The following is a 25,723-nucleotide window of genomic DNA, read 5'->3' on the forward strand; positions in this document are numbered from 1 at the left end:
AACCCGGAAAAAAGATCCAGGATTTAAGCAGCCAGTAGATTTCAATTCCTTATAGTAATCTTTTTGTGGTTACTGTTCTATATATTTTCTGTTTCTTTTTTTCCGAGAGAGCTAATTTTATAATATTTTTGTTTTGTTTTATTTTCTCTTCATAAGATTCTCTTCATTTGTAGCTGGGCTTGGTGGTGCAAAACCTTGGGAGACTGAGGGAGAAGGATCATAAGTTCCAGGTCAGTCTCAGCAACTTAGCAAGATCCTGTTTTAGAAAAATGGGGTGGGAGTTGGGGGTTGGGGTAATAGGATGGTGATCTAGCCTCAGTGGTAAAGAGCCCTTGGGTTCAATCCCTAGTAGCAAAAAAATTACTCAAAGAACCACAGAAAAAACAAAGACTGCATTGTACAATACTCTTTTGCAATTATTTTAGAGAAATTTGCTCCATTGTTAAAGTTGTTGTGTTGCTTTCTATGATAACATTATCAGTTGAAGCTGGCATCAGCAGCTAAACTCCTGAAATGAGTCAGCTAACTTTATTTTTAACTGCTTTTTAATTGCCTGCTGAGACTATCAAGACTAATATAAGAGGATTTTAAAAGCTTTAATAGCAAAATTTTCCCATATCCGACCATACAAAAAGGTGGCGCTAAGATTCAGAATTCTCAACTAATCCTCCCCCACCTTTTTTTTCTCTCCTTTTAAACTTTAGCTGGCTGGACCCATGGTGGTATATGCCTATAAATCTCTGAAGACTGAAACAGTATTGCAAGTTCAAGGCCACCCTGTGCAATTTAGCCAGACCCTGTCTTAAAATAGAATGAAAAGGGCTGGGGATGTAACTCAGTGGTAGAGCATTTGCTTAGCACGTGTGAGGCCCTGAGACAGATCCCCAGCATGGCTAAATAAATAATAGCCTCTCCCGCTGGCCAAGTATGTGGACACAGGGTGCCTGCTGTAGTCTCAGCTACTGGGGAGGCTGAGGCAGGTGGAATACTTGAATCCAGAAGTTTAAGACCAGCCTGGGCACACAAGGAGACTATTACCTCCTAGCAAAACAAAAACAAGAATAAAACTCATAGCTGGGCTGGGGGTATAGTGCCAGAATGAGTACTTATTTAGCATGTGTGAGACTTGGGGTTCTGCCCCCAGCATCACACATACACACAACAACAACAACAACAACAAACCTTCATAGCTGTAGGACACAGATAAGTAGTAAAAATCCCTGAGATTAGAGACCTTTCCTCAACCCTTTGCTATGACAGTCCCGGGTCATAAGGGTTATAATACATGTTGTCTCTGAATTCACAGAGGACTGGTTGGATTCTGGCAACCAATGTGGGTAACACGTGAACTTGAAGGAGCTGTAGTAAGATTTAGAACAAAATATCAGTGATTTAGAAATCATGTATTTACCTAAGTTAAAGTAATATGGATAGCAACAAAAATCTACCCACGAGGTTGTACCAATGTCAAAGAACAAACATTTCATCTCTGTTTCAAAGCACTTAAAGACATTGTTTTAATCCTTACAAAACCTCTTTGAGGTATGTAGGTGGCAAGTCATACCAAGATAAAAATTCAAAATGAAGAATAAATGGAACACTACTTAGGGAATAAAGAACTTCTAGTCATGCTTTGCCTTATCTTCTGCTCCTCTTGGAAGATCCATTTGTGATTTTCCTTTTCTCATATTTTGCATATAGGACCAACATCAGGACATACTTGTTTAAAGGCTACATTGATCTGTAAAGAGCCACTGTGTTTCTACAACCTTCTACTTGCATCAGCCTTGGCTGGAGATGACTGAGGGACACAACTGCCACGTCCATGAACATTCCGTTCCTCCTCTACCCTACTGCCCCAGGCCTTTGTCGGACATCTAATATGGTTCTGTCTACAATGAAAAGTGAAAAAAATAAAAAAAATTAAATCAAGAATCAAATATATTAAAAAAATTTTGGAGGATTCTCTGGTTTAGCTTTACTTAAGTGTCATACAAAAGTTGGCATTCATCTTCAACATCCGCTGAGGTCTCACAGCTGCTGGCAGCACTAAGCAGTGTTCAATGGGTCATTGAAAGGGGGACTCTTCCTGGAGGAGTGATTTTCCTTTTGTGATTCATTGACAATTGAACTGTTCCCCACCCAAAGGCAAGTGGCCCCAGATAAGCTCTTCAGAGGAAAACTGGCCTGCGGTCTAGGGATGCTGCAGGCCGTTTGCAATGACAGACTGAAAAAGCATGCAGAGCCTCAGCTCTCCCCTGAATTTCTTATTCATGCTTTTTGTGAAAACTGGGAACTTGGATGCCTAATCCTACTGGATTCCCCCAGTAAGATTTTCTAAAGGTGCTTTTAAAATATCTCTGTTATTTTATGCTTGATGGGCAGTAGAGGGGGACACTCTCCAATTCACTTTGAGGCCAACTTGAAAATATAGAGAGGGACACAAGGGTTTTGCTTTTAATTTTGTTTATTACCTCATGAAAGTAAAATTTATGGCTTTGACCAGTCCCCAGTAGGTACTGCAATAGGCAATAGAGGTGGATAAAATATAGTTGGAATAAGACTCACCATTAAAATATGTTTGTTCTAAATCCAAGCTCTGAAACTTGACTGAGTGAGCGGGAAGGCTTTTGGATAAAAATCCAACACTAATCACTTTCATTGGTGCAGAGAGAGCTCAATATGGCTGTTGAGCTTGATTTGATGTGCTTTTATTCAGGATAAGGAAAGTTTTGGAAAGAGTTTCAGATAAACCAACATTCTGGAAGGTGTGGTTGCTCTTTTGTATTCAGACTGTGGCTGATTGTTTAAGCAAGTGCTAATAGCTCAAAATCCCCTACCTGATTTGTGCTATACAAATGTAAACAAACATCAGCTTTATTATTGTTATTTATGTTGTCTCTAGGCTTTTTATCACAAGTTGAACGACTTCCAGGCAGAGCTAATTGGCAAAAAGTACTCAAGAAAGAAAAATTATTTCAAATATCAATTTTTTTGGAAAAAAAATTTGAAGCAGAAGTTAATTTCTAGTCTACTAGAAAAATCCCAACATTTTAGGGAGGCAGAAAGTGTCGTAAACAGGAGATGAACTCTGAGTTTGGATAATGGTTGTTTAAGTCTGAATATAATTAGATAAGATTCATAGATAAGGCTTTAGGTTAATTTCTTAGCTCATTGTACCTCAGTTTTAATTTCTGTGAAAGGTAAGTCATGCTTTTACATTATTGGGTATTTTGAAGGATTTATTTAGGTAATAGCTGTAAAGTGCTCGATGAAAAAGTTTTTATTAACACTGAAGCATTAAAAAATTTACTTTTATGTGTATGGGTCTTTTATTTATTTATTTTTCTTTCAGTGCAGGGAAAATAACCCAGGGCCTCTTGCATGCTAGGCAACGACAACTCTACCTTTTGAGCACCACTAATGTGTATATCCTGATTCTGGAATTAAAAAAAAAAAAAAAAATTATGGGCTGGGGCTGTAGCTCAGTGGCAGAGTGCTTGCCTAGCATGTGTGAGGCACTGGGTTCGATCCTTATCACCACATAAAAAAAATAAAATAAAATAAAGGCACGCTGACCATCTACAATTATTAAAAAAATATGCTTTAGAATTGAAAACATTTTCAAACAAGATATGTACACATGTATGTATACTATGTCTTTTATTTGGGGGGTGCTAGGGATTAAACCCAGGGCATATGATGTTACACATCATTTTTTTTTTTTTCAGACGATTTATCAGTCTAAAACAAAGTAAGTTTTTGTTGTTGTTTGTTTTTGTTTTTTGTATCAGGATCAAACCCAGGGGCACTTAACCACTGAGCCACATCCCCCAGTCATTTTTAATTTTGATATAAATTGCTTAGGGCCTCACTAACTTACTGAGGCTGACCTGGAACTTGTGATTATCCTGCCTCAGTTCCTAAGTTGCTGGAATTTCAGGCATGTGCCACCATGCCCAGCAAGATTTTATGGAGCTTAATGTTAGATTGTGGGAAGAGTTTTTCCAGGTTGGAGCCTTCTAGATCTCACACGCAACATAACTGTCAAATGTTCTGTTTTTGGTTTGTTGTTGAAACACAAAATTATTTAAAGTACATATGGCATCATATGACACAAACCAATTTTTCCTCCAGCACTACATCAGTGATCAGCTGATTAGAAATTCCATTTTTAAATGTTAAACCTTAGAATACAGAATATTTCAGTGTGTGTGTAAGACTGTATTTACCACAAAATAGAAACCTGACATCCTGGAGAAATATTCACCATTCATCAATGCTTACTTTCTGGCACAGGACCCTTTGCATATGGGTGGGCCCTCTGAGTCAGCCAAATCTGAAATTTGATAAACTCTTGCCTGCTGTTTTTATACCCAAACGGACACAGTCAATGACTCTATGTATCATATTAAAAACACATGCACTCTAACTACACAGTCATTACCTCTTGTTAATGATTTTTATCAACGAATGACAAGCAACATGGTTAGTTACCATAAAATGCTAGCAGTTTCTTCTTCCTCCATTCTTCTATTCCTATCCTGGACACTCTTAGTCAGTTGTTTATTTACAACCACATGTGACTCCCTTTCCCTGTTATAATGTTATGGAAATAGGGCTAAATTAGATTAGGGGAAAAATGAACTGATTATTGTAAAACAGCAATTAATTTCTTACTGCTTAACTTGAACATTCATGCACATTAGTTTTCTAAGCAAATCAGTAAAACGCCTTGTTAAACTTCCTTTCTGCCAAAAATGCCCTGCCATCTGTGTTCTACATGGCAGCATTTTCTTATTTAATACATATGTCCCCCCTTTTTGAGAAGCATGTTAAGAATTTTAATATGACAAGAAACAGAAATAAAATAGTGAAAACACATTGTGTTTCAAACATGAATGCAAAGTTCAGATTTTGTGACATTCAGAGAATTTGGAATTTCATGTGCCATCCATTAATTTTATGGAAATGCTAAGAGGCCTCAATGTTAGAAAAATGTTAATTTTAATGTGTATGCAGTTTGGGGTTTGAGTTATTGGATTGTTTAAAAGAGTTAAAGACCTAGTGTTTAAAATAGGATAAATTCGCATCAAATAGTCTGAAAAAACACTCCACTTGCAAAAGGTAATGCCACAAAATGCAAAGTAAGGAAATATAAAGTGTTTTTGCCTGGTGGCTGGAAGTATAGCTCAGTGTTAAAGTGCATGTTTAGCATGCACAAGGCTTTGGGCACTAGGAGATCTGAATTCTGGTCCCAGCACTATTAACTGCCTTTGGGCAAATCACTTAAATTCTCAGTGTCTCCATTTCCTTCTAGGTAAATAAGAGGCTTGTGTAAGACTAATATCGTAACATTTCATATGGTGTCACATACCTGTAATCCCAGCAACTCAGAGGCTGAGATGGGAGGATGGTAAGTCCCAAGTCAGGCTCAGCAATTTTGAGAGACCTTATCTCAAAATAAAATATAAAAACTAAAAATGGGGGCCGGAGAAGTAGCTCCGTAGAGAACCACTGGGTTCGATACCCAGAATAAAATAAAATAAAACAGTTCCAGAAATTTCAAGAATTTTGGGAAAGTCTATAGGAAAACTTCCTTAAACAAATACTCTCCTGTGATTGAGGCCCTGAAAAACCAGAACTGAATTGAAGGCAAAGCCAAATTTGCAGCTGGTTTTCTTTGCCAAGAATGATGCAGTATGTCACCCGCCTCTTTGTAGGGTGCGGCTGTCTGAATGGGGGCTGCTTCTGCAGAGTGTAATTGGAAAGGATGGGGGTAGGAGTTGTACTTTGTGGCCTTCCTTTGAGCTCATCGTCTGGGTTACTGAGGTTCCCTAGCGGTTGGCAGAGGAGGCCCTACCTATCCAATTTTGACAGTAAATGTAAAGAGACCACTAGACTAAGAGGGTGGCAAGGAACTCCTATTTCCAATTATCCCTCTCAAAATGCCCACCCCGGCTCCATTATCAGTGGAAAGCTGTTGTGATAAACGGATGATGAAGAAATAGATACAGAAATGATAGAATGAAGAGAAATAAATAAATCTCTAAGTCTTTTTTAACTTTTAAGAGGCCTAGTTCTTTTTAGATGCCACTTGAAGAATTACTTGTAAGAAAGGGGATTTTTTTTTAATTTTTAAAGAATTAGGAGCTGTGGTTTTAAATAAGGTATTTAAACTCTACTGACTACCTTCCATTCTAAGTGATCCCATCCCTCTAAAAGGAAATGCCTTCCATATTCCTCCTAAAAAAGCAAGAGCAAAACAAAACAAAACTTGAAAACTGTGTCTTCTGCTCCATGACAGACAGTAAGGCCATTGTCTTCTACCTTTGGCCTCACTGATCCTGTACAGGACGTCCTGAACCAGGAGCCCAGATGAGGAAAGGTGGGGTGGGGGTGGGGGCTTGGCAGACTAAAAGAAGCTGGGGGTGGGGCAGGGCTGTGCCCCAAGGCTCTGCTCTTGTCTACTTTTGCGTTTTTACTCAACACCTCATCACTTTCATCCTAAATAAAAAAGAAACATCAAGGAACCAGCTAAGCTGAATTAGGGGTAAGTAATAAAGTGACATGGTTCTCACTAAACGTTGTCCTCTGACCCCTTTGGACCTAATGAGGTTTCCGCTCAGGGGAAGAGGTCTCCACAACATGTGGTCTAGGGTGTCTGTGGATCTGCGTGTGCGTGTTCAACCGGAGTTATCTTCTCCTGGCGCCGGGCCCCCTTTCCTCAATTTTCTTAGGTTTTTAGGTTGAAAATGCAGTGAATTCGGATAGTGGCTGAGGGTGGGCAACTGGCCCAGGGTAAATCGAATGGCTGAGACTCAGCTCCCGGGTGCCTACAGGTGGGATCCCTGCGCTGGGGCGGCGGGTAGCGCACCCTCCACTAGTACCTGACCGCAAGGGCCGCGGCGCTGGGGGGCGTGTGCGGACCGCAAGGGGGCTGGACGACTTGACAGATCGCAGTGAAAGAAAACATTCGACAGAACCAACACCTCCGACTTCCCCACGTCGGTCTCTAAAGACGTGGGTGGAACCGAGGGGGGCGACTGCGTGGAATTCCGCGAGGTCGCCTGCGCCGCCCACCCGCGCCCCCGCATCGAGCTGCGTCTTGGGCCCCGCCCCACCCGGGTTTGGGCTCGGAGGAGGGGGCGGCTCGTTTGGGCGAAGCGGGTGACTTGTTCCACTTGGGCTTCGCGAGTACTCGGCTTTGCTTCTCCGTAGTAAACAAAAGTGTCGCCGCCGCCTCCACGCTGACTTGCCTCCTAGCAATCAAAACACTGAGAGGGCGAGAGACTCACAGAAACATTCGAGAATTACCAGAAAATAATAACAGAGACTCAAGAGAGAGAGAGTGTAAGAGAGAAAGAGAAAAACACCCCACTACCCCCCACCAACCCACTGCCTCCTCCCAGTGGAAAACCAGCCCCCGCCCAGGCCCGCGCCCACTGGCTGCCTGGGCGGCGGCGGCGCACTTGCATTGGCTGTGCGGGCTGTCAGTTAGGGGCGGGCCGGCGCGCGCGCCGCCGCGGGCGGGGGGCGGCAGCAGATCCCGTAAGTCGGGCGGCCGCGTAGTTGCTGCAGCCGCCGCCGCCACATTCAACAGGCAGCACCGCCGCAGTCGCGCCGCCGGGGAAAGCAAGCGGCTCGCGATTCGCGGTGTCCGTCCGTCTGTCCTTGTGTCCGCGGCCCTGTCAGCAGGAGCGCAGTGCTGGCGCTGCCTGGCCCGGCGGCTCCGGCCCGCCGTCCCGTCCGCGCAGCGAACCCGGAGGAGCCTGGATGTTGATGGACCCGCGAAGTTAAGTTCTGGGCTCGCTCTCCTACTCCGCCGCGCTTTCCTCACGGTTTCCGTCCGCTCGCGGCGCCGACCTCGGTCCCCCAAATCTCAGACCAGCTCTTGGCGCCCCCTCCCCTCCGCACCCTGGTGCTGCGCTCTCCCGGTTCTAGGCTCTCCCGCGGCTGGGGGAGGGGCGGGGGGTCACCATGGCCGAAGCGCCTCAGGTGGTGGAGATCGACCCGGACTTCGAGCCGCTGCCCCGGCCGCGCTCGTGCACCTGGCCCCTGCCCAGGCCGGAGTTTAGCCAGTCCAACTCTGCCACCTCCAGTCCGGCGCCGTCGGGCGGCGCAGCTGCGAACCCCGACGCCTCAGCGGGCCTGCCCCCAGCTTCGGCGGCCGCTGTCAGCGCCGACTTCATGAGCAACCTGAGCTTGCTGGAAGAGAGCGAGGACTTCCCGCAGGCGCCCGGCTCCGTGGCGGCGGCGGTGGCGGCGGCCGCAGCTGCCGCCACCGGGGGGTTGTGCGGGGACTTCCAGGGCCCCGAGGCGGGCTGCCTGCATCCGGCGCCGCCGCAGCCTCCGCCGCCCGGGCCGCTGTCGCAGCACCCTCCGGTTCCCCCCGCCGCGGGGCCGCTCGCGGGGCAGCCTCGCAAGAGCAGCTCGTCCCGCCGCAACGCGTGGGGCAACCTGTCCTACGCCGACCTTATCACCAAGGCCATCGAGAGCTCGGCTGAGAAGAGGCTTACACTGTCGCAGATCTACGAGTGGATGGTCAAGAGCGTGCCCTACTTCAAAGATAAGGGTGACAGCAACAGTTCCGCTGGCTGGAAGGTGAGCGACCTCGGGGCGCGCGGCCAGAGCGTGGGGGCGCCGTGGGGCAGGTGAAGGGAAGGCTGTGCAGGTTTTCCCTGCCTCTGAAAGCGCAGGGTAGGAGAGTAGCGCGTGCGGAGAGAGGGACGAGAGTGGCAGGTGTGGTAGGGGGCTTGCCCGGGATTGGTCGGGGGACTAGTGTGTGTCTGTGTGTGTGTGCGCGCGCGCGCGCAAGGGAGTTCTGGTGGGACAGGGAACAGGATTTGGGATTTAAGGAGTGACGAAATTAATGCCACGGAGTGGACATCGGGATGGGTAGAAAAGTTTGAGGGTAAAATGAGAAAGGGGTTCATTCGGGGAGTGTGTCTCCTTTTCTCTAGCACCTCCGAGGGGAGGGCGGCTCCTTTCCGCCCCCGCGGTGCGCGTTCCTCCAGCCTTGGGCAGCACTGCCGATCCGTTTCCGCTCCGCGGGGACCAGCGGAGCACTTCGAGGGGCACTGGAAACCCTTCCTGGCCCCCAGGCTGCAGGTGTAGGGCACAGGCAGGGCACAACCGGTTGGGGATGGTGCGCCACGCTCCGCGCAGGTTCTGGAGGCAGTGCGCATTTTGCTTTGGTTTTGGTTTTATCCAGAGTGGCCCCGAATGCAGGGGGCCGGGCGCGCGGAGCCCGAGGTAGCGCCTCCGACACGTGCGAAGGGGCGGCCACCGTTCGTGGAGCGCCGGCGACTGGCCGCGCTGGGCGAGCTAAAGTTCAAGTGTGACCCTCGGCGGGGGCGGGAGCTGGCGGCGGCGAGGGAGGGACCGCGGGCTCAGGAAGCGAGCGCCTTTAAAGGGCCAGCGCGTCCGGGCCCGCGGGTTCCAGCACTTTTTCATGGAGGGAACCGCCCCCAAACTTGATCTGGAGTGTGTGAGGATTGTAGTTAGCCAGGGGCTGGGAATGTCGTGCGCTTTCTCTTGCCTCCCACCGAAGTGTTGTGAAGCGCTGAGGGGCAGGGCCGGGAGCTTTGTGTTTAGTGTTTGGGAGAAGTCGAAGTTGAAGAGCGCGCCTTGAGAACTGGCCAGGACCTCCTGCCTAGACGGAGGATTGTAGATTTGTGGAGCCTAGAGGCACAGGGTAGGGGCTGGCCCGTCCGCACCCGGAGGCGGTGAAGGCCCTGCTGTCCTTAGGAAGAACTGGCAGCCTGACCGGGAAGTCTACGGGCCACGCGGCCTCCCCATATTGACAGTTTCTCACTGTCACAGGTGGTGGGATTGATACAAGGGCTCTTCAGTTGAACAGTCACCTTTCTCACCCCTTCTTGTTCCTCTGCTTGACGGTACTGCTTCATAAAGATCGGTCTTTGCCGCGGGATTGTTACACCAAGGTTGTTTTACAGACTTCCCTGTGCTTAATGTGTGTCAAAAAGGTCATGTTACTCATGTCATATTGAAGTTCCTGGAAAAGGAGCCAAGAGATATTTTATTTTTTACAAAGTGTGTTTTAAAGGTGTCACTTCTAACTTCATTACTAGGCATTACATGCAATTTTATCGAGTGTTTCAAAAAAGTAAAATACATTCTTTCAGCTCGACCTATTACATATTTTAAGTCAAAAAATCGGGATTGTCAGCCAAATCCAATTTTACTTAACATTTGAATTTAAGTACTTGACTGACTTGCTCCTATATCAATCCTATTTCAGCTATTATAAAGTATTTACTATTTGAAAAATCCTTTGTGTGTGTGGGGGAGCATTCCTTATTACCATTCTTTTATGTCCTTGGAATTGCATACAACCTATTTCAGCTTGCTGGAGTTCCTTAAAGATAAAGAAGGCAATGTTTTAGGATATTTTTAGTTTTGCTTCTCAAATGGCTTTGGCAATGTATTCTTAAGCTAGGAGTATAACTTAAATTTAAAAAAAATTAAAAATAGATTCCAAGGTCATATTACACTGTTGACCATTTTAGTAGGTTCTTGTTCTGATTTTTTTTAAGAATAATTATTTTATTAATTTTTTTTTTTTTTTTTTTTGCTTACTGTGGCCAGGAGACCTGTAAGTGTCTAAAACTAGAGGCCCAGCAACAGTTCCCATTGAACCTAGTGGAGTTTGGGAGGAAGCAGGCTGCCTTTCTTAAATGAGTAGATGTTTCAGGTGTAATGGGAGTCAGTGGGTGCAAGTCAGAGTGTGTTTTCAGTTTGAGTAAAAGGGTATTTTAAGAAGAAAGGAAACAACCTGAACTGTTCTAACTCATAACTAGTCTTCTGGCTAGAGTTTTCATAAAAATGAGTTATTTGCAAAACCAAGTTTTACTCTCAGATCTAAAAGATCATAAATTTATAAAAGGGAGAGATTTTACTATGACTTTTAACTTAAGAATCCAGTTTTAAAATGCAAATGAACCCATACTTAACTGTTTTAGGACTGAGGAAAGACTGCTTTGGAACAAAATATTTCCTTCGATTTACTACTGGGAATTAGACTGAATCGTTAATTAAATATAGTTTCTTGTACTCTGCTTCCTGGGGCCTGCTTGAGAATTTAAAAAAGTCATTTGCTGCATAGGACAGAGTAATTGAAAAGCAGTTAGTGTCTAAAAACTTATCTTTTGATGTAGTTCCTTAGAAACTGGTTTTATTTGAGGAATGTGCCTTTCGTGTTTGGGGGGATGTATGTGACATCTGTCTTACACTTGTTTTAGCATTGGCTAGAACTGTCATAATGTTTTAAATAAGGTGGAACCTAAGACTTTTGGAAAACCCAGAATCTTTTAAACCAGTGCAATATTTATAAATAGTGAAACTTCATTTCCATGACCAGCTTTCTCACATAGAAAGCTTTCTAAAGCCTGGGGAGTAGTATTATGAGCTCCAGTGGTGGTTGAGTCTTTTTGATATTATTTGGAACACTTCATTTAAAATAATGTTTTTGCTATAGTATTTTAGAGTTGTTAAAAGAGATTTTTAGACTACTTTATTATGAACTAGCTGAGTGTTTTGGTGGTGAATTCTTGGGGAGATGATGGGAAGAGTAATTTTTGGCAGTAGCTTTTTTTTTTTTTTTTTTTTTGAGGTATCCTTTTGAGTACTGAAAAGAAGGCATCTTAATTTTCATGTAAACTTAAAACAAATTGAAGTTATTTGAGACCTGAAAATTGCTAAAAGGGTAGTAGCAAATATCACTGCATTTTATGCTCTGTACAAGGAATATGAAATGGGGATGAGAAAAAAGAATACAGTGGTAAGTTAGAATACCCTGTAGGCCAGAAATGTTTTTCCTGTCTTTGTGCTTTTGACTTTATCCAAACTCCAGAACTGCAGTTTGTGTTTAGACTTTTCTAAAGAGCTGCTCTATATTTGCCTGGAATTTCTTTGGGAGAACCTGAACTATTTGCATTTTTCTGGAATACTCTGCCCTTGGAAATTACCCAGTATTCTGGTATCATGGGAATTTACCCAGCTATTTTTTTGGTGTAAGTGTATGCTAGCTTTTGGGGCTTCCTGGAATCCTCATAATGATTGCAGAAGAGCAGATTTTCAGTTGCATGGAAGGTAATAGGTTTGTACCAACTTTCTTGCAACTTAAGACTTACCTTGGCCTTCATAGCAACAACTTGTAGAGACTTGCCCAAACCTCCAGGATCTCCCTTGGGTTAATCACTTTTTCTTGGTGTATACAAAATTCTGAAGTTTGGTGTTATTCTTCAGTCGTGAAGTAGGACCAGATAAACTTGGGAAAAAAAAGTTTATTCTGGTGTCTAAAGGCTTGTATTCCAATGGATACACTATATACAGATATACTTAGGTATAGAAGCATCCTTCCTCTTTTTTTTTTTTTTTTTTTTTGTACTAGGGATTGAACTCAGGGGCACTCAACCACTGAGCCACATCCTCAGCCCTATTTTGTATTTTATTTAGAAAGGGGCTCACCAAGTTGCTTAGCGCCCGCTTTTGCTGAGATTGGCTTTGAACTCTCATTCCTCCTGCTTCAGCCTCCTGAGCTACTGAGATTACAGGCATGGCCACAGGGTCTGGCTTATAGAAGCATCCTTCCTCTTTGCTTATAAAGACAGAAATCAAATCAATAACACAGAAATTTTGGTAGAGAATGACTACTTGTTAATTTAGGTTTTCTAAGGAACATATGAAATATGAGAGTACTTTTTGTACATCAATAATTTTATATGGTTCAAACTTTAGAAAGCTTTTTCTCACTGGCATCCCGGTTTAACCTTCCGGGTTAGACACTTCAGATGTTGAATCTTAGGTTGACTTCTTACTGTCATTTGGAAGGCATATGGACCACTTTCCTTTTTTCTTTCAATCCTCTTCCTATAACTTTGATAAAAGCTAAGAAAAGCAAAATGTACTTTATCATTTAGTAAATAAATGTGCATCCATATTTCTAGTTCTGATATTAACCCTTATTCAAATGGAAAGAGAAATCTACAACTCCTTTCAACATATTGTGTTGTGAATTTTTACCTAAGCATCTTACTTAAATAAGGGCACAAAGTCAATAGGTTTCCTTTATTTCAGGCCATATTCGTTAAAGAAGAAAAAAATCAAGTGAAAGCTGTGAGTGTTAATAGCCTCTATAGTCTCATTATGATTTTTGTTCTGAAAATTGCTAAAGGTGTTTGTTTGTTCCCTGTGGTCAGTAGTCACTAAGCCTGGGGGATGGGTGGTGTGCCTAAACTTTTACTTTGAGAAATTACATTATACTGTCCTGGTCCTCCTCTCAGTCTGACTTCTCCCCCTGATTGACTTATTTTTCTTTCTCTTATCTGGTAAGTATACTCTAGGACTAGTTGTGGACTTTTTCTCAGGTCATATTCTAATTCTTTACTGATCAATGTCTCCATTACCTGAGGACCATAAATATCCCTTTTTTTTTTTTTTTGATGCTGGGGATTGAACTCGGGGGCACTCAACTGCTGAGCCCACATCCCCAGCCCTATTTTGTATTATTATTATTTTTTTTATTAGAGAGAGTGTCTCACTGAGTTGCTTAGCTGGAGCTGGCTTTGAACTCATGATCCTCCTGTCTGAGCCTCTGGAGCCACAGGGATTATAGGCCTGTACTTGGGCAAATATCCCACTTTGGCTTTATATTTCACATGTCTAAACCCAAACTACTGTATTTCTCTTTTTTCTCACATAAGTTTCCCGTCTTTGGGTCCCTGGTTGCACTAAATGGTTTAGTTAGCCATTGTCCTAGTTTTCAAACCAGATTTTCCTTTTCAGCACTCCCCCAAGTGTGTTCTGTTAACTTTTCTTTGTCAGAGTCTCTTGAGACTTATACTTCCCAGGCCCTAACTATTTCTGTAGGCTAAATCATATTATTTCAGGCCTAGACCATCATGTTTCCAAAACTTGGATCATCCTGTGTACCTACTGGAAATTCTGCACATTTTACTTGGTATGTGGTTTAGTCAGCTTTTTTTGCTGCTGTGGTCAAAACACCTGATAAGAACAATCAGAGGAAGAAATGTTTATTTTGGGACTCACAATTTCAGAGGTCTCAGTCCACAGCCTGCTCTGTTCCTTGGGCCTGAGGTGAGGCACAACATCATGTTGTAAGTGAGTAATGGAAGAATGTGGCTCAGAACATGATCATCAGGAAGCAAAGACTAACTTCAGCTCAGAAAATATATATACCCCCAAAGCCAAAATTTTCTATTCAGTTATATCTTTGTAATCCCAAATCTCAAAATGAAAAAAGCTAAAATTTAAATGTTTGGGATTGTAGGTCAGTGGTAGAATACCCCCCCCCAAAAAAAATCCCCCCCCCCAAAAAAAAATCTGGGGAAAAAATATAATTTATTTATTTGTACAGGCATGCATACATATATACATCGGATTGAACCTGGGGTTTTCTAAGCTCTATCCTCACCCTGCCCCTCCTCCTCCTTTTTTACTTTTTATTTTGAGACAGTCTCCATAAATTGCTCAGGCTCATCTTGAATTCCCAGTTCTTCTGACTTACCTTCCTGGAATTATAGGCATTCACCCCTGTTCTTGTGTAGTTTTAAATTTTTAAATGTAGCCTCTTTTTTTTCTTTTCTTTTTTTGGTCGTGCTGAGGCTTGAACCCAGGGCCTTAGACATCTAAGCAAGGGCTCTACTACTGAACTGTTCCTGCTCCTTCAACCTAACGTTTTAGGAACACATTCACTCTTATATAAATATAGAGACCCATGGAATGCAGTTTAAAGCCGATGAACTACATTTGATTTCCAAAATAGCATATAGAATTTGGCAATATATGGAGCCAATTATATCATTGATAGTGTGAATAGTTGCCATTTACAAAATATTTAGCCTTTTGCTTGTTTTGTTCCTTAAAATTAACTTTTATGTCTGATGTCTTGGTAGCAGAGTGGTTCAAACAAAGATTACTACTAAACGTAATTTTCATTTTTTGAAAAATGGGAAATTGTTTCTTTTTTCTTTATTTTTTGGTATTGGGGAATGAGCCCAAGGGTGCTTTACAACTGGGGTACATTCTTAGCCCTTTTAAAAAGTTTTTGAGTCAAGGTCTTGCTAAATTGCCCAGGTTGACCTAGAATTTGTGATCCTCCTGCCTCAGTCTTCTGAGTCACTGGAATTACAGATGTGTTCCACCATCGCTGACATTTCATATTAGCTAAATGTTGGATATTCTTGATAACTTTCTAAATGCATGTATCATTTCTCATTAACTCAAGTTCAGAAATGAAGATTAGAATGAGAAATTTCAATGGATCCAGAAGCTGTTAAATTTGGATAGGCCAGACTCCAAATTGATGCCAGCCAGCCAGACAAAACTGAATGTATTCAGAATACTTGGAGTGAGTCTGACAAGCTCATGATGAACCCCATTTTTTTTTTTTTTTGTACTGGGGATTGAACTCAGGGGCACGCAACCACTGAGCCATATCCCCAGACCTATCTTGTATTTTACTTAAAGACAGGGTCTCACTGAGTTACTTAGTGCCTTGCTTTTGTTGAGGCTGGCTTTGACCTCGCAGTCTTCCTGTCTGAGCCTCCTGTGCTGCTGGGATTACAGGCGTATGCCACTGCGACTGGCCCAACATTTTATACAATAAAAACAGGGGTGTTGTGGTGCACATCTGTAATCCCAGCTGCTCTGGAGTCTAAGGCTAGAGGATTGCAGGTTTGAGGCCAGCCTCAGCAACTTTGTGGCCCTATCTCAAAATAAAATAAATAAATAAAAAGGGCTGGATATGGCTAAGTGGTTCAATCCCCAGTACCCCTCCAGAAAAACCCAGAACTGTACTGTGATGTATCAAAAGGCTGGAATACTGATTTATTAAAACTTAGCCATTTTAGAAACAACAAGTATTAAAAACTATTTTACTAGTATGTTTATACTTGTAGCAGACATTTTGTTTGAAAGATACCCTGCTGGGGGATGGGAGTCAGTTAAACAAAAATAGGTAGAAATGCCTACTGCTGTGAGATTTTATTAAATGTGTATGTTACCTTTCACATGGAAAAAATAGCTTTCAGAACATACTAGATATCACACTTGGATCGTTGCTAATAAAGCCAGGCTAACCAGTTAAGATCAGTAGGAAACAATAGGGAAGTGGTCAATCTGATTTTTGAAAAACCATTATTAATGTTTTGGATCCACTGAAGTTCAAAATTTTGGCCTGTCTTTGGTCTTTTCATTCTGTAAGTGGAGAGATATTATGTAAAACATCCTCATCCTCAACTCCCATCTTATCTTGTTTCTGATTTGGAAGGGGAAAAGTAGGGTCCTATATCGACTTCCCAGAGGAGAGGTAGAATCTAGTTTGTAGGCCTTTAGGGAAAACATTCCTTTCAGGATAGCTTTCTGACATTGTCAGGTGAGTTCTTTAATTCTTAGGGTGAAGAGATGTCTGCTTTCACAGAGGAGAAGTGCCACCTCTGAAGTGTTGTGTCTCATTGGCCTACACACAAGCACGCCTGATCTGGGAAACATAGTTGTCTTCAGCAAGCCCTATTTCAGTCACACATGGAAATCCTGAGGCTGTCAACTTTTTCAGCGTGATTTGGCTCCAACATCTCTGTATAGATCTTTGAGATCTAAAAAGAAAATCTTTTTTTTTTTCCTGCCTTGATGTGTTTTCCCTCCTAGATGATATTTGTCTTAATTACAATGTAATTCTTTACATGTCTTAAGTTACAGAACTGGTCCTAATGACATACCCTGTGACTGTATCAGCCATAGGAGTCCATCTGATTAAAGTGAAGCTGGGATGAGGAGAGTGGAGTGGAAAGAGAGGGTGGCTTGTTTCTGGTTGTTGTTGTTGCTCTCTTTTTAATTAGAACTTTATGCATTCTGGTCATTCTCTTTTATTTGATTAAAGGTGTTTCTTGTCTAAACAGGTTTTCCTCAATTGCTATTTCTTACATATCTGGAAAATAGGTCATGTTTGTGAATCTCTACTTTTATTACACTAGAAATTTGATTAAACATTCGATCTAAGAAAAAAATGTTTATCTCTTTACAACCATGGTTACCCCATCTTGCAGTTGTTACAGTACTGTCTTGGCCCTGCTTGTAACTGCAGTAAATAGGCCAAAGAGGGCGATGAACCTTGTCAGTCATATTTGGGCCATATTTGGGTCATAAGCAAGACAGGAGCCTAAGAAAAGAAGAAGAGGAAAGCTTATTTGGATTATGGGGGTGGGGGTCTGGGTAACAATAGTGTTTTCGGTGGTCTGAAGAGTTAGTGAGTCCTGGTGGCACTGAGCTTTGCCTCCTTAGTGTTTCCCCTCTCTTTTCATAGCAGTTTTCCTTTTTTAATCTAGAAAATTGGTGCTTTTCCCCCCACCTTCGAAGCCTGCCCTTCAAGTGGCAGAGTTAAGATCCTTCTCATTAAATAAGAATTCCCACACTGAGTGAGAGGGTCTTTATCTTTGAGGGGCAGGAGGGTGGGGGAGATAGTGAAAAAACATTCTTCGCAGTATAGCTGAAAAGAAATGCATTTAGATTTCAAATGTAATTTGGACAGAGAAATTATAATTCAATCACCTAATTCCAAGGCTTGTAAATATTGTGTGTTCTTCAAAGCTTGAAAACAAAACACATAAATATTTGGGAATGGTCTGTACAAGTAAATGTCAAATACTTAAGACAGTTTGGTTGCTAGGAAGCAAGGTCAAAGGAAATGATTTGCATATGGTTTAACTAGAGACTTTATTTTGGCAAGATTCTTGAGATAGTAATAGTCAAAATATGGATTTTACTCTATTTTGATATGAAAAAAAGCACAGAAGCATAGACATAAATAGTATTAAGATAGGTGCTTTCAGTCACCATGATTTTTATAACACAGATGGTATAGCTTTATGATCTTCACTCTGAAGCTTAATTTGCAGAATCATTGATTTGTCATACTATTGAGAGCTCAGTTTCAGGTGTCAGTCCTTCTGTGCTTTGAATACTGGAGAAACCCAGCTACCTGAAGGCAAGAGTTAGTTACCTCATCTGTCTTTGGGAGCACCTTCTTAAAATGGGGTGGAATTGAGGAGGAAAGGAGCAGAGGGGAACTAGCAGAACTTGTAAATATCAACTGAGGTTGTTTGCCTACTTGGTAGCAAGCTGGTTGCATCTCTAAACTTGAATGGAAAAGTTTTCTCACTGGATGGGTAGGCTGTCATGAAATTTACATGCAGTGAATGTTGAAAGCTTCTTGTGGACCATTTTACTGTAATCTGTGACTGAATTGGCCTCTCTCCTTAAATCTTTTTTAGAATTTAATTTTCTCTTTAGTGGCCCATTATGGCATTTGCATACACTGAATGATTCCTATACTCTCTTCTGTTACCTGTGTTGTTTATTAGCAGTTTTTTTTTTTTTATTTGTGGAATTGGTGAAATAGAACGAATTCTGTAGGTACTAGATTTATATCACATACATTTGTATTAACATGAAGACTTTCAGATTATAATATAACACTGATTTTAAATATTCAGCATTTGATATCATTACATTTTAGAAGAATTAACAAGATGGTTTCTGTTTTTTCTCTCCTGAAGTATTTGGTAATGTTAGGGAAATTTTATTAGGATTAAAAATTCTGTCAATTTGGCATGCTTTGATGGCTTTGAGATATATATATATATTTCTTTAATTGATACTTCATCAGCTTTGACCACACTGCCCTGTAGCAGTCTTCTTGTTGTTTTCTATTCTAGTAATCCCGTTATTCTTTTTTAAGGTGGTTTATATTTCTTGAAATGTCATTTTGACACCTTTGATGATCTGAGTTATACCAAGAGCATACTTGAAAAAAGAAAGCAGAAAGATTATTCATGTAAAAATTTAAAAGCATGATTATTACAAACTTCAAGAATTACTCTGCTTGCTTGAAGTGTGAGTGTACTTGGCTCTATCCCTGATGCCATGGGATCAGAGACTGCCCTCCACAATGATACTAGCTTGGAATTCTCCCCATGCTACTTATTCAGAAAAAAATATTCTTAAAGTAATCTGTTCAGCTTAGTTGGGTTTTAAGCAAATTAATGAGTTGTTTGAATGTTAAAGTTTGTGCCATTGCCTTTCTAGTATGATTACAAAAGCTAAGGGTGGAGGGTGTGGGAGATACAGAATTAAATGGAGAGAATATTATATTGGTACGGATTTAGTTCATTATACTATAATGATTTTCTTCCACAGACTTTTCAGAAGGTGCATGTTTGAAGTTAGTCAACTTCTGAATTCATTAACCATTTGATTGCATGCCTTATAAATTACAGTTTTAAGAAAAAGTTTGAAAATAATGATTATTGTGCTATGTGGTATCATTCCACAATATAAAAGATCTTGAATTACATTAAATGCTGACAGTATTTAAGAAGGACCCTATTTAATTTCTTCAGTGATGAAAGTATAAAGACATTTTAATCAAAGACAAGTTGTTAATGGTTATGGACTAACCATGGCTTTTACCTGAATTTTTAAAAAGAGGCAAGAAGGAAAAAAGGAAAACACTTTCAACTATGGAAATTGTGAGCTGAGATTGACTCTCTCTTTCTCCACGCCCCCCCCCCCCCCCAACCATTTGTCTTTCAAGTACTTCATTTTAAGTAGTATTGGTAAGAAGAAGAAAGAGGGAGAAATAAAAACTGTTATTTCAGATTCTAGGGTAATGCATCAGAGGGTTTGTTTTCATGATTTAAATTCTTTGTGATCCTTCACTTGTTTGAATATGCCCCTGGGATTTGAAATGGAGAAATTCCTATTCCTCCTTAGTCACATGCCTTGTTAACTTTGATTCTGTGTGGCTTGCTGAGACTATTTCAGGGACTCACTTAAGAAAAATGACTTCCATTTACCAAATTTTCCCTTCTTGCCTTTTGGCCTTTTGCAGAAAAGCTCACCTCTCCTGAGGAGATGTCTCTGCTCCCCCAAGTTGCTGTCTTGTTCCTGTGGCCTAAAGTGAATTAGTAGTTACCTTCTGCAGACCTGTGCAGGGCACATCATAGCAAGGGTTCACTGAATCAGAGCAAAATGATTTTTTAGATCACCTATATCATACAAATGAACTTGATTGTTCTTTAGAAAGCATACCCTTATAGGTCTAGAAAACTTAACTGAATGTTCTTCCAATCTTTTGGATTTATAGTTACTAATTCTGGCTGTAAATATATTAGTAGTATTTTGGTGTGGCCAAATATGGGGCATGACCTTTGACATCCTGCTTGGCTATGCCTGGGATTATGACATTCTTCAGTTTAGATGGAATTCCCTTGTTTTGTTTCCTGTGATAGCATGGGGAAATACACATTTTGGCTCTTTCACCCAGAGGTGGAGCAAGACAGGAAGAAAGTAAAATTGAAATGCACAAAGTACGTATTAATGACTTTATTTCAGCTGGGTGTGGTTAAATTGGCATACTTTTATAGACATCTGAGACTATGAAAGTATTTAGTTAGTGCAAAACACTAAGAAGATGCTATAATCATACTTAGTTTTTATTTTCTTTGATCTAGATTCATTATTCTTTTTTTGACTAGTTAGACATTTTAGGGTCTTTGAACTGTTGCATTTAAGTACACATGGTGTTAATAACTAAAATCACTGTCATGTCTTTTTGTGGATTCTTTTTCTAGTCCTACATTCATCATCAACAGCTGAGAAAAGCTGCAAAAAGAAACTGGTTTGTATTTCTTCCTGAGAAAGGGTGATGTTTTGCTACTATTAACTAAAAGTTTACATCTGTGATTTTGTTTTCTAAATATAACCAGAACCACCATCAATAATTATCCCTATTGAATTACCATAGAACTCAAATATTCAGAAGCAGAAATTGTTGAAGTCAGGGTTTTACAATATTTTCCTTTTAAAAGTCACAAGAGTTAGTGGGGTGTGGTGGCACAAGCCTGTAACCCCAGTGACTTGGGAGGCTGGGCAGGAGGATCACAAGTTTGAGGCCAGCTTAGGCAACCTAGTGAGACCTTATTTCAAAATAAAAATTAAAAAGGGTTGGGTAGAGCTCAGTGGTAGAACACCTTTAGGTTCAATCCCTAGTATCTCTCCCTCCATCATAAAAGTCAACTTTTGCTGTAAGTTCTTTAAACAGAAAAACCACAACTCCCCCATCACCCCTAAATGCCCCATTAATAGGCTTGCTTTTTGTTTATTAAGTTTTTAAATTTCCCATCTAAGGCTGATGTCCAGGGTAAGCTAGTCAAAATGTAGGTCTCATTTTGTTTGTTTATTTTGTTTTGCTTTGTTTGGTGCTAGGGATTAGACCCAGGGGTGCTTAGCCACCGAGCCACATCCCAGCCCTTTTTATTTTTTGAGACAGGATTTCACTAAGTTGCTTGGAGTCTTGCTAAATTGCTGAGTCTGGCTTTGAACTTTCAATCCTCCTGCCTCAGCCTCCCAAGACACTGGGAACTGGGATTACAGGTGTGTTCTACTGTGCTCAGAGATTGTTTTGTTCTCAGTTTCCACCTAACTGTAGAGTGCCATATATGACTTCTGGGCCTTTTTTTTTTTTTTGGTGGTTGTGGGGTTTGAACCCAGGGCCTTGTGCATGCGAGGCAAGCACTCTACCTACTGATATCCCCAGCCCGACTTGTGGGTCTTTGAAGGTACAAATATAAATGGCTCATATAAAAAGGGCGCTGCTTTTTCACCAACCCCTTCTCACCCATCAACATTTTCATCTCCTCTTTGCTTTCCTTTTCATTTTTGGTCCCCTGATTTAAAACATGTGACTTGAATAAAATTCTCTAACCTATTAATGTAAATTAGGGGAAAAGTTTCTTTAAAGGTCATTTCTTTTGCTGGTGTGACTTTTTTATTCACGACAACCACATTGTATTTACTGCTGCCTTTGGAAATGGTCATTAAATTATTAATAGAACAGATCCCATTTGGAGATATTTGCAAGCAGATTTAACATCTGACAAGTTATCTATAGAGTTCTCTTAAAGTGTTGCCATTCTCATTTGTTTCTAGTTCAAGGGTTTTGGCTCAAGGGCTTTTGAGTTTATTGAACTGTGTAGCAACAGGTATGAAGAGCCATAAGGTCTTAGTTTGAACCAATTTTAAAGCTTATCAGCTGATTTGCTTGGTTGACCATTTGGACATTTTTGATAATCTACAACCTCCATACTGTTACAAAATTTGTTTCTAGGACTGGGGACATAGCTCAGTAGTGGAGTGCTTACCTAGTGTCCACCAGGCCCTGGGTTCCATAATCAGCACGGGTGCAAACACATACAGACATGAATTATTTCTATATTGAGCCTGTGACTTCTAAAATGTCCCCCTCCTCCATCCCTGACTTGTTTCTTGTTCTAGGTTTGGGAGTTACATTAATTTAGCTTAATTTGCTTCCCTTTTAGGTACTTGTAGCTTATTCCCTAAATCCTTTTTTTTCCCCCTAGCTTACTAGCCCTAACTTACTAATAAGCTCCTCAGAAGATTTAAATTTCTATACTTGACTATCATTGTCAAAATGTAGGATCCTATACTGAGACTTCTGGATGGTAAATGACCTACAGAGAATACAGGATTCCAGGCTTCTGGGAGAGTGGCTTGAGAAAGCCTGTGTTAGTTCTTGGTTGCTGTGTTGCATTTTTTTTTTTTTTTTTAAAGAGAGAGAGACAGAGACAGAGAGAGAGAGAGAGAGAGAGAGAGAGAGAGAGAGAGAGAGAGAAAGATAATTTTTTGATATTTATTTTTTAGCTTTTGGCGGACACAACATCTTTATTTGTATGTGGTGCTGAGGATCGAACCCGGGCCGAACGCATGCCAGGCGAGCGCGTTGCCGCTTGAGCCACATCCCAGCCCCGCTGTGTTGCATTTTTGAGGTGAAAAGGTGCAAAAGAATTTAGGACTAGAGAATCCTGTGTTTTATTTCTTTTTTTTTTTTAACTGGGAATTGAACCCACTGGTGCTTAATCACCGAGCCACATACCCAGCCCTTTTAGTTTTTTATTTTGAGACAGAATCTCATTAAGTTGCATAGGGTCTCGCTAAGTTGTTGAGGCTGGTCTCGAATTTGTAATCCTTCTGCCTGAGCCTCCCCAGTTGCCCCCAGTTGCAGGGATTGTAGGCATGTTCTATTGTGCATGGCCTATGTATTATTGTTATTTTTATTATTTTATTGATACTGGGGATTAAACCCAGGGGCACTTAACCTGAGACACATCCGCAGCTCTTTTTTTTTTTTTTTTAATGTTTTATTTAGAGACAGGGTCTCTCTAAGTTGCATAGGGCTTTGCTAAATTGCTGAGGCTGGCCTTTAACTTGGCAATCCACCTGCCTCAGCCTCCAGAGCCACTGGAATTACAGGTGTGCACCACCATGCCCCACCCTGTGTTTTATTCTAACCAGTATTTGGAGGGTGGTGGTAAAGTGTTTTTATACTGGGAGTAAATATGCTACAAGCCACATTGAGCAGGGCTCACAAAGAGGAAATCCCTAAGAATTATTTAGGAGAGTGAACTAAATTGAAGCCACTCTGTGTATGTTAGCTTTTTAGCCAAAAATCTGTAAATATGTGTTTGTCTCTGTCTTATAATACTTTTGCTGACTTTGGTTTTGTTCTGGTAAGTAGGACCTTTGAAATGGTAGGGTTATCTATAACATGTGATAACACATCTGATAGTTTGTATTAAGTGTACATTTCTACTGAATCTGCATGTAGCCAATCCTTACCATTTTGTGACATGTAGTTAAACCATATTTGACATTTGGGGAGAGGAACCACAAACTTATGCAGAAACTGCAAGGTGCAAGGTAGGTAATCATTGTCATTTCAGTATTGTTGTAGGTGTGCCTTGTCCTCGCTGTTCTTATTGAACTAAATGCCTTTATCATTTTCAGTGGTGAATCTTGAACTGTGTCCCCAGCCAGGCTGATTTAGCAAATTCTGCAACCTTTCTGCCATGTCTTTATAGAATGCTAAAATTATTAACTTTGAGACAGGTGGTGTTACTTGCCTTCACAGTTTGAAGGTTTTGTTTTCTTTCGTTGGTACTTCTTTTATTGATACTAGGGATTGACCCCAGGTACTTTACCACCGAGCTGCATCCATATTTATTTTGAAACAGGGTCTAAGTTGCTCAGGTTCGCCTAAACTTGTGATCCTGCTGCCCCAGCTTCCCAGATCACTGAGATTATAGGTGTGCTGCTATATTTTGAGGTTATTTTATTTTTGGCACCAGAGATTGAACCCAGGGGTTGCTTAGCCATCTAAGCCACATCTCTAGCCCTTTCTATTTTATTTTTTTATGTTGAGACTGGATCTTTCTAAAGTTTCTTAGGGCCTCACTAAGTTGCTGAGGCTGGCCTTGAGCTTGTGGTACTTCTGCCTCAGCTTCCTTGGCTGCTGGGATTACAGGTTTTTGTCACTGTGCTTGGCTTAAAATTCTTAATTTTAATTTCTGGTCTAGAGAATATGAGATCATGGACTGGAGAAGTCTGTTAGTATAAGGAGTTAAAATTCTCAGGGTAGTTTGTGTTTTGGGCTTGAATGACGGTGGGAGACGATGCTGCCTCTGTGTATTGTGTGAATAATTCCATATACATTTTATATATTGGGACTTCAGAGGTTTGGTTCAGTCAAATCAGGCTCTGTGTAATTGGAATCTCCAAGGCTGAGGGCTCTCAGTTCCTGTAAACTATTTTAGAGGGCTGTGGGTATAGCTTAATGGCATATCGCTCACTTAGCATAGGTAGTGCCTGGGCCTGGGTTTGATCCCTAGCACCAAAATAAATAAATAAATAAATAAAAATGTTTAGGAAACAACCACTCTGGAAGTCCCTAAGCCAGTGCTGTGACTTCATCATGAGGTTTCTCCGGCTCTCTTTGAATTTGTCTCTCACCCTGTCTGTCTGATCAGCTAATCTTTTTCATTCGTCTTCCATATTTTCCCTCCCAGTTAATTTTTGCTCTCTGGAGGCAGCAACATTCACAGTCATTGCCATTCTACATGGAAGCTATGTCTTTTGTGTTCCTTGGGGTGGAGTCAAGTGGGAAAGGAAGTCTAGTTCTGACTGAGTCATACATTATTGGTGATATATGTTTCAATCTCATGTCTCAGTTTCCCAACCTGAGTAATAAGTGGCCAGCCAGTCTAAGTGTATGCAAAGCATGCTTGGAGATCCAGGACTAAAGGTCTAGTTAGATGTATTTTCTAGCACACCCTGGAAGATGTCCTTAAATCACCGGGGTGTTTCAAAGCCCATGTTAGGGTTATTTATGAACTCTCAGAATTACCTCTAACACTTGCTTTTTATAGTGTCCTCACGAGCCTCCGCCAGATCAGTAGTTTGGCAGTAAATATTTGGAATCTTTGGTTCTGTTTCTAGATTGCCAACCAGATAACTCATATTTAGATGGGCCAACATTAGTGCTGTACTAACTTCCTCATTTGTAAAGTAGGCTTAATGATACTGCTGGGAAGTACCTGAAGGTCAAGTTGAGGTGCTTTGAGCTAGAAGCTGTGTGATTATGCCACATCACACATTTTAACATTGGCCAAAATACTTGGGCTTAAAATTCAGAGGATCTGAGAGTCTGGGGCTTTCATTTTTTATTTATGACTTCATGATTATATAGAATATTTTAAAGTAAAAACATAGGTCAGATCCAAAGAAAGAATCCAAGCACTTACCTAGAATGCTCTTTCCTTGTAAT

At 41.3% G+C, this 25,723-nt stretch overlaps 1 protein-coding gene across 1 annotated transcript in view; it reads left to right on the forward strand.

Moving 5' to 3' along the window:
• Window positions 1–7,538: 7,538 nt before the first annotated feature.
• The window catches only part of Foxo1 (forkhead box O1), a 93,949-nt gene continuing 75,764 nt past the window's right edge, over window positions 7,539–25,723 (forward strand). Inside the window, exon 1 of the mRNA XM_076872303.1 lies at window positions 7,539–8,604. Within this exon, the coding sequence (XP_076728418.1) occupies window positions 7,981–8,604 (624 nt within the window). The 5' untranslated portion in view covers window positions 7,539–7,980. The remainder of the gene's footprint in view (window positions 8,605–25,723) is intronic.

This window comes from Callospermophilus lateralis, chromosome 12 (assembly GCF_048772815.1).
Source record: "Callospermophilus lateralis isolate mCalLat2 chromosome 12, mCalLat2.hap1, whole genome shotgun sequence".
Classification (NCBI taxonomy): Eukaryota; Metazoa; Chordata; class Mammalia; order Rodentia; family Sciuridae; genus Callospermophilus; species Callospermophilus lateralis.